Source organism: Morone saxatilis, unplaced genomic scaffold (assembly GCF_004916995.1).
Source record: "Morone saxatilis isolate NCDOM2014 unplaced genomic scaffold, NCSU_SB_2.0 Contig22, whole genome shotgun sequence".
Taxonomy (NCBI): domain Eukaryota; kingdom Metazoa; phylum Chordata; class Actinopteri; family Moronidae; genus Morone; species Morone saxatilis.
Genome location: NW_023339785.1, coordinates 23,655,926 through 23,669,789, shown reverse-complemented (window position 1 = coordinate 23,669,789; position 13,864 = coordinate 23,655,926). Strand labels below are relative to the sequence as shown.

At 40.8% G+C, this 13,864-nt stretch overlaps 1 protein-coding gene across 1 annotated transcript; it reads left to right on the top strand.

Annotated features, from left to right (window-relative positions):
• Positions 1 to 2,290: 2,290 nt before the first annotated feature.
• Positions 2,291 to 7,110, top strand: slitrk4 (SLIT and NTRK-like family, member 4). The gene has a single exon (XM_035668705.1). The coding sequence runs from the start codon at positions 2,311 to 2,313 to the stop codon at positions 4,900 to 4,902; it is 2,592 nt and encodes an 863-aa protein (XP_035524598.1). The 5' UTR covers positions 2,291 to 2,310; the 3' UTR covers positions 4,903 to 7,110.
• The last annotated feature ends 6,754 nt before the right edge of the window (positions 7,111 to 13,864 follow it).

Genomic DNA, 13,864 nt, shown 5'->3' with positions numbered 1-13,864 from the left:
CTCCCTCCCTCCCTCCTCCTCTCTCTCTCTACATCTCTGCATTCTCCTCTTTTATTCGTGTGGGAAGCTCAGTGAATGCGGCTGCAGAAAGAGCCAGCATACTTATGCGCCTGACACGGATACTGTTCTGTCTTACAGGAGGGAGAAACACAAGCTCGCTTTCCTCTCTTTTAACTCCCTCCATTTCCTCCGACTGGATATCCTTGGCTTTTAAAAAAAATCCCCACATTTCCTCTCCAAGTTTATTTTGATTACATTTCGTGTGGACCGATGGCAGCGGGAGAGAGCGCGGAGTTTCCAGCTCCTGACTGGCACCGCAGCGGACTAAAGGCTGAATAACTGCATTATTCATTTTTACGCACCGGTTTCTGTTCTCCTGACTTGTTTCTCTTGTTTCTCTCTGTGCTTTTCCGCTTTTTTTTTTGTCCGGGAGAGGAGCTTCGATACAGCCATAGCCATTATTGTTACCTCCGTCCCTTTATAAAAAACCCCTTCCCGTTGGATGGAGACTGAAATAAGCGTCTCTCCTGCAGCTGAGTGCAAACAAACTGATCGCTGAAGAGAAAATAACTGTTTTGCACGGGGTCGGAGCAAAGGACTGGATTTATGCTGCCTCGATGGAAAATAGTATACTGATCCACTTAACCTGATGGGAGCGTTTTGGCTGCTTTTGCCCTCTGAAGCATTATCCCGGTGCGCAACTTCGCTAGAAACAAACCAGTTTTTATTCGTTGGATCGTTGGGGGTTGCTGAGCCGAGCTGAAGCCAGACGCACAGTGTTGGCCATCCTCTCTCCCCCTTTTTCTTCTCTACTCTGCCCATCTTCCTCCTCCAGTTTCCTCCTAAAAAAAACTCTTAATAATGACGGACTTATTCCACCGCATCGCCGACCACCTTGCGCCTTTTTTCACGCCTTGGAGTCGCCGGACGCGCCGTCAAGATCTCTGAAAGCCTGTCTGCCTCTCCCTTTTTTCTCCCTCTGTCTTTATCTATTTCTCTCTCTCCCTCCTCTCTCCTTTCTCCCAGTCTTTTTCCATCTATCCTGCAACTAAATGAATGCTCTCCCATGGAGGTAGTACAACCACCTTGGGGACCGAACGACCAGAGGGGTGATTTTTCCAAGCAAGAGGAGCCCGTCAGCAAGAGACGCATCGGGTGAAATCGGAGCCACCCCCCCAACCCCTCTCCTTTCTCTCCATCTCCACCGCACCCCCCTCCAGTTTGCCTGGCTCGGGTTGATATACAGTAGCCTGCATGGGGATATAGGGGCTGGAGAAACCTTGTTGCGCCCCTATAACTGTCTGTGTTCTACTTCAACTGGGAGGACTGTTTGCGCACGTCTTCATCCATGTCTCACCAATGCTGCCCCGTGTCTCCAGAGGGAGCCGCATTCATTACCACTTCAGCTTTGGGTAAGTCCAGTTTATGTAGATTCCATCTGTGTTCCTATAAAATGACCCGGTTTCTAAAATGTATGGGTTTGAGGGAAATTTTCTTTCTTTTTATATTTGGTGTCAAATCTGGAAAAAATAAATAAAAATGTTTCTCTGTGTGATAAATGAGTGCCGCTCAAACCTTCTCAATATGTCAGCAATGGGCACAGTCCCAATTCTTCCTCCTTGCCTTGCTCTCACAGTTGCTTTGCTAAATAACCTGAATGTGCTACTTAGTGGTGGTGGTGCTGCTGGCTTCAAATAAGACCCCCATGAAAAAGAGAACTGCAGCCGTTTGACTTTGATTATGTTGAATCTGCTGAGAGGGGAAGAATATAGTCGTGATGCTGTCTTGAACATTTTCTAAGACGATGCTTCATGCTTTGGATGTCACAATAGGATGCATAGTTGTGCAGCAGTTAATGGGTTTGAGTAATTTCCAGAGCATATGGTACTTTTCCTGCAGTATTGAATAATGTGCATCAAGCATTTGTGTTGTCCAGTGATTAGGGTGAATCATTGTGTCAAAGCCAAAGCAACTCACTGCAATAATTCTAATAAAAAGTGCACTGATTAGAAATGTGCATCGGCACGGCAATTAACACAATGTTATATTTATAGTAAAAAAGGTAATAATAACATCCCTGATGTGGTTTTTAGGATTAATATAAAAAAAAGAAACTATGAAATACTGCAATTTCAGTAGAATCAATCAAATATGCCTTTTGATGGTTTGCTTTCTGCGTGTGTGTCTGTGCGTCTCTGGGTTTGTTTGCACATACGTACGCCTGTGTGTGTGAATGTTTGTGCATGCACCTGTCTTTTTTTTTCAAAGGTTACTAAATGGTTTTCTGGGGGAGGATTTCTAACCGGCGAGATGCTGCTCGTACTCCTGCTGGCAGCCTTTTCTTCCTCCATCTCCGGCTCCCTCTCCTCCTCCCTCTCCTCCCCCTCCATGTCGGACGGACCCCAGATGGCAGACCCGTCCGCCTCGGACTTGATGGCCGAGACCTGCAGCGCCTGCTCCTGCATGTCGGTGGAAAACGTGCTATACGTCAACTGCGAGAAGATCACTGTCTATCGACCCACGCAGCTCATTCCACCGGCCTCGTCCTTATACCACCTGAACTTTCAGAACAACTTCTTAATCATACTCTACCCAAACTCATTCCTCAACTTCACCCACGCTGTGTCATTGCAGCTAGGGAACAATAAACTGCAGAACATCGAAGGTGGAGCGTTCCTGGGGATGAGCGCGTTAAAACAGCTGCACCTGAACAATAATGAATTAAAGGTGCTGCGAGCAGACACTTTCCAAGGGATAGAGAACTTGGAATATCTTCAGGCTGACTACAACTTGATAAAATACATTGAAAAGGGAGCATTTAACAAACTGCACAAGCTTAAAGTGCTCATCCTGAATGATAATCTCATACAGGCACTTCCTGACAACATATTTCGCTTTGCCTCGCTCACACATCTGGATATAAGGGGAAACAGGATCCAGAAGCTTCCTTATTTGGGGGTTCTAGAGCATATTGGGCGCATTGTAGAGCTTCAGCTGGATGATAATCCCTGGAATTGTACCTGTGATTTAGCACCTCTCAAAGCATGGCTTGAAAACATGCCCTATAACATTTTTATCGGTGAGGCCATATGTGAAACACCAAGCGACTTGTATGGGAGACTCCTGAAAGAAACCAACAAACAGGAGCTTTGTCCCATGGGAACAGGAAGTGACTTTGACGTTAGGATGCCACCTGTACCGCCTGATAATGGGCAGTCTCCCTCCAAAATGTCCCCAACCACTGTGGTTCCCATAGCCACAAAAGCGCCAAAAACCACTGACTCATCTAAGATTTATGGTAATGGTATTGTGGCTGGTTTACCCCCTTTTGGAAGAAATAGCCAGATTGTTTCATTTCAGACACGGACTCCTCCATTGTTGTGTCCACAGCCCTGCAGCTGTAAAGCCCACCCCTCTGACTTTGGCATTAGTGTCAGCTGTCAAGAGAGGAATATTAAAAACTTAGCTGATCTCATTCCCAAACCCCCAAATGCCAAGAAACTTCACCTGAGTGGAAATTACATCCGTGACATAAGCCCAGCTGATTTCCAAGGGTTTGAGGGTTTAGATTTGCTTCATCTTGGCAGCAATCAAATTGTCACAGTCCAGAAAGGCGTGTTTGCTAACCTCACTAACCTGAGGAGACTGTACTTGAATGGAAACCAGCTTGAACAGTTACACCCAGAGATGTTTTTGGGCCTATCAAACCTACAGTACCTATATTTGGAATACAATGCCATAAAAGAAATCTTAGCAGGCACATTTGACTCCATGCCGAACCTACAACTCCTGTATCTCAACAACAACGTACTGCGGAGTCTCCCCGCCTACGTGTTTGCGGGTGTCTCTTTAGCCAGACTGAATCTGAAAAACAACCACTTCATGACCCTGCCAGTGAGTGGTGTCTTGGACCAGCTGCGATCATTGACCCAGATAGACCTGGAAGGGAACCCGTGGGAGTGTTCCTGCGATCTTGTCGCCCTCAAACTCTGGCTAGAGAAGCTAAGTGATGGAGTGGCTGCCAAAGAGGTGAAATGTGCTTCCCCTGTACAGTTCTCCAACATAGAGCTGCGCCTCTTGAAAAATGAGATCCTGTGTCCTAAACTTGTTGCAAGACCACCGTTTATCCTCATTAGCACCACCCCTGTTTTGACCTCAGTGTCGCCTGCCGGAGTTGGCAAAGCACCACCAGGAGGGCCTGTGCCTCTCTCCATTATGATCCTCAGCATTCTCGTAGTTCTTATCCTTACTGTGTTTGTGGCCTTCTGCCTTCTAGTCTTTGTCCTGAGGCGGAATAAAAAACCAGTGGGCAGGCAGGAGGGGCTTGGAAATCAGGAGTGTGGTTCCATGTCATTGCAGCTCCGCCGACACAGCCACAAATCTGGCAAAAAAGGCTCCATCCCGGGAGACGACTTGGGAGGTGAGACGTTCATCCCCCAGACCATTGAGCATATTGGAAAGAGCCACACCTGTGGGATCGGACGCTCCTCAGACATGGATGCTGGGTTCAAGTTTGCAGACTCGCAGAGGCAGAAGATCATCCTCCGGAACAGCGCCGACAAGGATAAAGACTCGCTTTCCACCCTGGAGCGCAACAAACGCCTCAGCACCATCGATGAACTTGAGGAGTTCCTCCCCCACCGAGAGCCCAGCATGTTCATCCAGAATTTCCTGGACAGCAAAAGAGATTTCAACAGTATAGGGATGGGCGGATACGAAATCCGCTACCCGGAGAAAACGCTGGATAAAAAGATGAAGAAGTCGTCACTGATAGGCGGGAACCACAGTAAGATCGTGGTGGAGCAGAGAAAAAGTGAGTATTACGAGCTGAAAGCCAAGCTCCAAGGAACGCCTGATTACCTGCAGGTGCTCGAGGAGCAGACTGCACTGAGTAAAATGTAGGGATTGTTGTGTTTGATTTAGTGCATTGATTACACACACATACACAAGGAAGTCAGACACACATATAGGCAGACAGACGGCCAAACACATCTGCCTTTCTTTGGTTCTTTCTGGCCACACACACACACACACCATTCAAGCCCCCAGATCTCTCGCTTTCTGTCTTCATCACCCACTCTGCAGCCACACATGCACACACACACACACACACACACACACACTCCTACACACAGCAAAAAAGTGCCTTCTGGAAATCCTTAATGACCAATGCAGAGATGGACAAAATGGCTCCACACTACAAAAGCTATTACTAGAATCAGCATGGATCTGTTTCACAGCAGTAAGAGACTTTTTGGATTATCCATGCCACTACATGTATGAATCCCACATACATACCACAGGACACCCTAAAAAGCAACCAGACAGTCATAGTATTTTTGCTGCTATTGAAATGGGTACTTATCTTCTTATTTTTGTTGTTCTTGTTGTTCTTTTTCTTCTCCTTTTGTTTCTCCAACCAAATCAAAGGGTCTTGAAAACAGTGCTTGAGAATATACCTCGCTGACTTCAACCCTCGTTATAAAAAAAAGAGAAAAAAAGAAAAAGGAGGGCATGTTGGTTGTTGTTCTTTTGCTCTGGAAAGTATCCAAAATCACTACTTCTGGGATGAGATTAACAGAACTGGGGACTCAATGGATACTACTTTGCTTTTTTTTATTTGATATCTGTTTGTTCTTGGGGATGCTCTCTGGAGTCGGCTGCAGACTCTCTGCCATCTTGTCTGGATTACACCAGTAGCAGTATACCTGCTCTTTGCCGAGAGGCTAAACGGCTCCTGTTTTCCTTACGTAAGGAATTGGAGGCACTGCAAAACTCTTTTGGGGAATGATTTTGTGACTTGTTCTCTTTGTGTAAAGAGCCATGTTAAATATAGTGTCTTCTGAATGGAGTTGTGTTTCTCTTCAAAAATTGCTAATTACAGTTAACTGTATGTTTTGGGTGAAATCTAACGGCACATACACTGTCAGAGGACGTTGTTTCTGAAAAATGAAAAACCCAAGGATAAAAAATTACAAAGCTGCTTGCCATGTAAGCGTAACCTGGAATTTATTTTGTAAGTCTTACATTATTTGTATCTGTGGGACTGGTTTGTAAATTACAAGGAAGGACAAACATCTACACATGCACACACAAACACACATACTGTACGACGGAGCATCATCATCAAGAGACTACAAGCCAGAATTGTCAAACAAACTGCTAATATAATTCAATCGGTGATCCACCTCCCCTTGTCAGCTCTCAATTCGTAGTAAAAGAAAAATTTAACAACATAGTTAATTTATTTTTCTATGCAGGATTATTTAAAGAGTTATTGGTATTATTTAAAAAAGAATAATTCACAAAGAGTGGAAAGGACTTGTTAGAATGATGCATCAGAGTTAATTCAGGCCACCAGAAGTGACTGTTGAGTCAATTCAAGGGTTTTTGTTTCTCTCAGTTTACTGAAGAACTCGACCTGCTGGACGAGGGTTGTGAAATGTGATCTGTGATGTTTCCTTTTTATTGTGTCGCACGACAAGCTGAGGCCTGATAGAGTCTGTGAAGTTTCAAGCAGTTTTCTTATTCTTATATCTCCCACAGTATCTTGTAAAAGGTTTCTTATTAACATTATGCAACCAAAATAAATGTGCATTAAACTTGATATGGTTCCAGAATTGTTGGGAGGGGAACGTAGATGTTTGTAGGGCGAGGACGGCTGCAAATTGAAGCTCTAAATTGTTAGATCTGGGCAGAATCATATCATAAAACACCATGTGCAATATTAGTAAAAATGCTCAGTCATGATGGCTTCAAATAATTTTGTTTAATTTATTTAGTTTGAGGTTATATTGTCAAGACAGGTTCTATTTCGAAATTCTTTTATCAACCTAACTCTATCCGGTCCTTATTTAAAAAGTATTGTTACGTTAAAATTATGAGTGTTTATTGACATTACAAATGAATAGAATGTATCTTGGAAAGTATAATAAATACAATTTTCTATCGGTCATAAATCTCCTGTATATTGGTTAATTTTCTCTTGTATAATCATGTTGAAATCAAGGTATTAAAATCAGCACCTATTTGCACTGTGTTTCCCTATTTCTTTTAGTTACATCCTCTTCTTTTCAAGACTGCTTTACTTAAAAAACAAAACAAAAAACGATTCTACCGCTGAAACTGCCAACTTCTTTATACCCCGACTTTGAGTTTTTCACAGAACAAGTTGGATTGTCTGACAGCTCAGGGTTGGACAAACTCCAGCCCAAGTAACAGAATGTTGTACTTGTTTTTGTTCATGTATAAACACTAGCTAGCCTTCAAGCATAATATATGTTTGCTTGTTTAGTTTGAGGAAACTGGCTGTGGAAACTGCTGCTTGTTATACACTTAAGGCCATGAAACCTTTTGTGCTTTCAGAGCCACATCTTAGGTGGTAACACTGGTTTTACTTCACCTCTTTTAGCTAAAATCCTAATGTAAACAGATATTGTGCCAAACTAAACATTTGAAGCTTAAAAACATCATTGAAACACAGTTTTGTGCTGTTGCTATGGTTCAGATATCCTTGGTTGCGCTGAAAATGTCAGAAATTCAAATTTTGCCTGTGTTCATGTATGTCATTCATGTACCTTTGCATGTTCTTTTTTCACCCACCTTTCTGTTATTTCCATCTTCAAACAGCCCAAATTCATTCTCACTTTTCAAGCTGTTACCCTATTGTCTAGCAGGTATCATCGCTCCATCTGTTTTTAGACACCTATCAAACATTCATGCCTGTCCCATTTTAGGGTTAAAAATTCAGATTCCCTGTTTCTGTGTTAATTCAACCTATGGGGCTTTTGGGAAACCAAGTAGCAGAAAGTATGACTCATCCAGACGCCAGAGAATTGTCCTCATTAATTATTAATACCCATGGCAGTTATGAACTAAAAAAGGGACGTTGGGGGGGGGGGTATGAATCTGATATGTCCACCCCCTCCAAACTCTCCCTATCTCTACCCCATCATTCCTCCTTCCTCTGTCATATTTTCGATCATACCGCTCTGTAATAGAACAGAAATATCATTCAGATACTTAAAAAAGACTCAAATTGGCTGGAAAAGTGTCTTTTCAGCCCAACATTTTACTGCAGTGACTTGGCTCCTGTGCAGGGTTCTGTTCCTGGAAGCTCCAGGGGTCCTTGAGGGGCTATCATGGCATCACCAGAAATGGGAGAAATAGTTTACTTGCACTGCAATTAAACTAGTACAATGAACAATGTTCAAGGAGCCTGATGTCTCTTTTAATTTGTGATTTTCTTTCTTTTCTTACTGTGCTGTTATTGTCTCAGCTGTCAGTTATGCAAATCTGTGCTGAGTCCAAACTTTAATATGATCTCTGTTATGCCTCTGAGTATATTCTGATATTATGGGGTTGCTTAGTGAAATGTACATCTATTAGGGGGAAACTGCAATAGATTGTGTTTGGAAAGCATTGCTGGAATAGGAGGGTAGCATGCATACACTTTTAGAATTGGCCACAAGGGGCGCTGTGAGCTAAGTGCACAGTTGAGACTGTGAAATGGTGTGACTGGACTGCAGGAGGATTACCTGCTGTTTGAAGGCTTGTGGTTAAAACAGAAAAGACAGAAAATAACTTTTATTTAAGTATTGTCCTTAATTTGTGGGGATTCTGGGAATTAAAAGGCAAATTACATTTCAGAGGCTGCATAAGAAGCTTTTGATGACGAAGATGATTATTCTTATTATTTCCAGGAATGAGTATGCACATTGAGTGAACATTGGGTCAAGGTCTAAATCAGTGTAAGCAACACAAAAGAAAGTATCAACAGATAAAAAGAAAAAAAAAAAAGAATCCAGGTGACAAAATTAAACAAAGGACTGAAATGCGTATATGCAACAATGAATGAGGCACTGCAGACAAATACATTTCACATGTCATTTAGGATGTCTTCATTTTTTTTGACTGGTGCTGGATTATTTTGCCTGAGATTAATCTCATATTATACACTCCTGGGAAATAGAATCTATTTTTGTTACATCATGGTTTTGTGCTGTTTTTGTGGTTCAGATTGCCGTGTGATGCTCTAAAAATATCATTAAATCAGATTAAGTTAGATTTTCCATTCACATATCTTTGCATGTTCTTTTTCTGTCTTTCTTTTTGCTGGTCCCAAATGTACTTCCTTTTTTGGCACCGACCCTTTTGTTTTGCAGATATCATTACTCAATCAGCTTTTAGACACATATAATGATAATGATGATTCTTATTTCCATAAATGAGTAATACGAGAATGAAAACTGGGTCAGTGTCTATTTAGAAAACAATAGAAGTAACCAAAAAAAGTATTTACGTAATGATGAAAGAAAACTAATACAAAGTAAAACATTTTTTCTTAAGTGTGACTTTTACAGAAGTGGTTCCCAACCTGGGGCTAAAGGCCCAATCTGTTGTGAGATGATTAACATCATAAATTAGAAACACACAATTAGATAGATACGTTTTCTTTCTGTCTTGTGAATAATATGATATTTGTATCTCTGTGTAACAGGTGACGATATATTACAATTATCTTGTTTTAATCAGACACACACAAGCCAAAAACGAATCGAAACAACTGTGTTGGACTACAGTCATGCCAATCAAACCAGTAGTCAAACAATAATTTACAGCATGTGATGGGATCAATATTTAATCATCATATTCACATTTCTGTATTTAATTATATCTTGAGTTACAGACATTTGGAACAAACTTTTCTTCACCTTGCAAAGCTGCAGTCACTGTTCAGCAGATGCTTTTAAATCACCCTTCGAGTCTTGGATGCAAAACTCACCAACAGCACTTGACAGTTTCAGTAAAATGAAATAAAACTGAAAAAATGGATAATTCAGGTCTTTTAATTTCACTTTTTGAAACTGGACATTTTCCCAAGATAGTATCTTTCACAGTGTTCACAGTGACTATAGTCATGTAGATGATATATAGAGTTTTTATATGGAAACACATGCATGTGAATGTTACCTGAGATTACTCAATTGCCTCTGTCTTTAAATCTCTGTCTTTTCATCGTCAACTCACCTTTTCTCCTTTTTAATCTCATGTCAACCCTTTGAGTTTATCATTGAAAAAGGAAAACCAACACTGGAATCCATGTCTATATTTTATTACAGCAATTGCAGACATATTTTTCCTTCACTGTAATTTGTGCATTCTATTATTGTATGAGATTGCTCCATGTATCTTTTCAAATGAACACAGGAATTTCACTAAATTTGTGTCTACAGTGTAAAAGTCAGTGCTCTTTAAGGAACAATTGGTTGGGAAGTCATAAGCCAAGAGTTTCAAGGACATATAGTTTATGAATAGCTTTTTGGAACACTGTTCCTCACTCTTTTACAGCTGTCATTTTTTCACGAGAAGTTTAAATATTAAACAGCTCTGTTGATAAAAGCTCTGTGACTTACAAACCAATAGATGCCATTTAAAAGTCATTCCATCACAAAGTCATTCACATTTTGTAGCCTCATGTAACACTTTCCTTAAATTTCATCTTAACGTGTATAGCATATAATATTTTCCTAGTTGCAGCATTACACCAAATGTAAAATTTCAAAATGTATTTTTGTTTCCCAAAAATGCAGCCTGTTTGTATTGGTATTTGGAATATTGAAGTAACTTTGAAGGATCATACAGTGTTTTAACTAGAAATCACGCATAATTGTACTGTTTTGCAAAATTTTCCAATGCATGCTGTGCAAGTTTAGATTGTATTCATTTATTCCACAGTTCAAGACAGCCATTGGTTTCCATTCATTTCTGTATCAAGGGAAACTCTTTGTGTTGTTTACTTTATCACAGTGAACATCAAGTCTACATCCGTTTTTGTCAAAGTGACATTATGACTGTATAACAGTGCAGTTTTACACATTATGAGTTTATTTGTCAGGAGAAGTACTGTTCAACCTGAAAAAAAAATAAACTTATAAAAAATGTTTAGTGCTTCTGGAGAGCTTTGTCGAGAGCTTGAGCCATATCAGTGACTGAAAGTCACTCTGTTGCATCTTCTACCACGTCAAATTTGATGATTATTATTTACACTTTTCTCTTGTTAGTCCCCCAACTTAAATGTCCAGTGGGTACATTTACAAGGATCTATTGGCATAAATGACATATACAATACATAGGTGTGTTTTCATTAATGTATAATCACCTGAATATAGTAACTGTTGTTTTTCTGTTACGTTAGAATGAGCAGTTTTTAAGCTATAGATGCCCTGGGTGGCCTTCATAGTAGGCCGCCATGTTGAACCAACATGTTTCTACAGTAGCCTAGAACAGACAAACCAAACACTGGAACTAGATAGGGCAAAAGTCTGCACTACATTACCTTATAACATGTACTGACAAAACAATAATGCAGACCTGATATTCAGTATGAGGGACTGACAACTCAAGCAAATTTAAAGAATGCTCTATTGCATAGAAATAAATGGAGACTGATTCTAAATACATACAAATGAATGAAATTAGTCATTCACGATAAATGAGACAAACATGTTAAACCGCTGGTATGGTTCTTTGAAGTATACTATTGTGGGGTTGAACAATGTTTCCCTGCATAACATAAGTTTCCAGGATCAAGCGTTAGATCCAGCAGTGTTAACAGAAAATAGTGGTATTTAGTAGTTTGTTATCACTTTCATACATTATATAATTTGTTTTGGTAACAGTTGTGCATCTATCTCCATTGGTTCATCTGTTGGCTTTAATGCTACAACCTTTTTTACACTGAGGGATGTATTTCAAGATGAAACTATTAACTCCTAAGTTTTTCTCTATCCTTTTGGTTGTATTTATGTGTCATTTGCTTTAATTACACTGTTATTTTCTCTTTGACGCCTCATTAAGCTGTGGGGGCACATTTGTAGCAGTGGTGGCCCATGTCTGCTGAATGCCAACAATGTGCTCAGGAATGGTAACAGAGCATTTCTGGCATCGGCTGCGGTCAGGCGGCCATTTGAGGAGGGATGAAAGGGGATGGCATCTCCCCGGTTACCGCAAATTACCCAATGCATCCCCAATGAGAGGAAAACAATGCCTCACCTCCCCACCAGCTGCCTCATTAAATGTGGACAAAATCCACCAGTGCTGCTCTGTTGTAGCTGCCATTTTCACACCATTTAGTGACATTCATAAAAGCCGATCGGAGGAAATCTCCTGTTACCTGTCTGTTGAGGCCATCACAGCCTCAGGGGGTCAACCTTAGAAGAGTTTAAGAAATGTGTTTGGATAATTTAATATGTGCCTTCCAGGTGATATACAGAAGTAGTGTGTTTCTTTATCCCCTAAAGTCATGAAACCTAAGCAACGGAGTCCAAACTTTCAGCAGAGGCACAACATCTTTTCTCAAGACAGCAGTCTTAAAATCTCCTGTTACTCATTTTTCCTGGATTTAATCTAAAGCAGCCACCACAAATTAAAGGACAGCACTCCAGTAGAAGTTCACTGCCCCTCCAGGGCCACGCCATGGAATTAATTTATTTTCTCAGTCACATTCTGTCCTTTAAATCCTTTTTTGAGCAACTTGGTTCGGAAAGGATAATGAATTCCTGACAAAGATGAGATATCCACCATCCAAAAAAAAAAAAAAGTGACACCTGCTCTCACAAAATAATTGAGAGAACATAAAGTAAAAGTCACTATTCAATGATACTATTACTACCTGTCTGAGGGTAATACACTCAGTTATATTTGCTCTTTTTCTGTGAGTGAACATGAGGAAGCAAGATCCTGTCATACATATAATATTTATGTTATCAAAGCCTATGTCCATGCACCTGTAACCTTTTCACCTGAAACATGAAGTCAAATGACCTTTGTTGAATGACTGCCAATGGTTGGTGTATTCACTTTTAATCCAGGGGTGTAATTAATGGGTCATGTTGTGTCATGTTGGTTTCAGGTTCCCATACATGACCAAGTTAGAGAGCTTAGATTTCCAACCGGGCCAAATCCTTGTGGAATCATAAAAGGGTTAGGTTACGGAGGCCTGTTGTTGATAACTACTGGGAAGTTATCCTCAAAATATTGATTTCAAGGTTACCCCCTACACTTAAATATATGTTTTTCCTTTTGTCCCTACAGTTAGCTGTTTGGGCTTCATTGTGCAGAATAAGATATGTGCAGAATTTGACATCTGTTGAAAGTTGAAAGTTGCTCTGTGCTCAGTGAAAATCAATTTTAAGGGGGCGGGCCTACAAGCATGATTTGTGACATCACAAATGGTGTGTATATCAATCCCGGTCCAGTATGCAATTTACATGTGTGATGTAGAAACCTGATGCTGTCACATGGAGAGAATGGACTCTACATCTTGTGTAAAGTCCATTAGAGACACATTATTATTCCAGGCAGACTGTTTGTGTATATGTCTTATTAAATGTCTGGAGGGGATCTTTAAGTTTTTATCTTGTACATCTTGAAAACAGCATGAATTATATACGCTGACCCCCAGTCCCAGTGCTTCAACTGCTAACTGTGTCAGAATGCATGAAAATGTTATATCTAACTTTCTATCGCATGTCAGCTTTAACCTTGAAGCGGCTACGCACCCACAGTCCGCCTACGCATGTGTTTTCACTTATCTTGCATGATTAGACCGCTTTAGACTGTGTGGGTGTGTACAAACTACATTTGATTGACATCTCCCTCACCCTCCTGTTACCGTGCTTGCACTGTTGAGACAACCTATCCTGTCACCATTCTTTTTCCCACATTCTGTAGACCTTTATCACGCCAGACATTTTGACTTGTCATAACAGGAAAAACATCAGTGTACCACATTTCATTAAGAATCGCTCAGTTCCATCAAGTGGACCCTGAAAATGACTCACCTGAATGGAATGCAGTCATT

Bases quoted from the DNA above. Each gene is read 5' to 3' on its own strand.
- slitrk4 (XM_035668705.1), top strand. From the start codon at position 2,311: ATGCTGCTCGTACTCCTGCTGGCAGCCTTTTCTTCCTCCATCTCCGGC.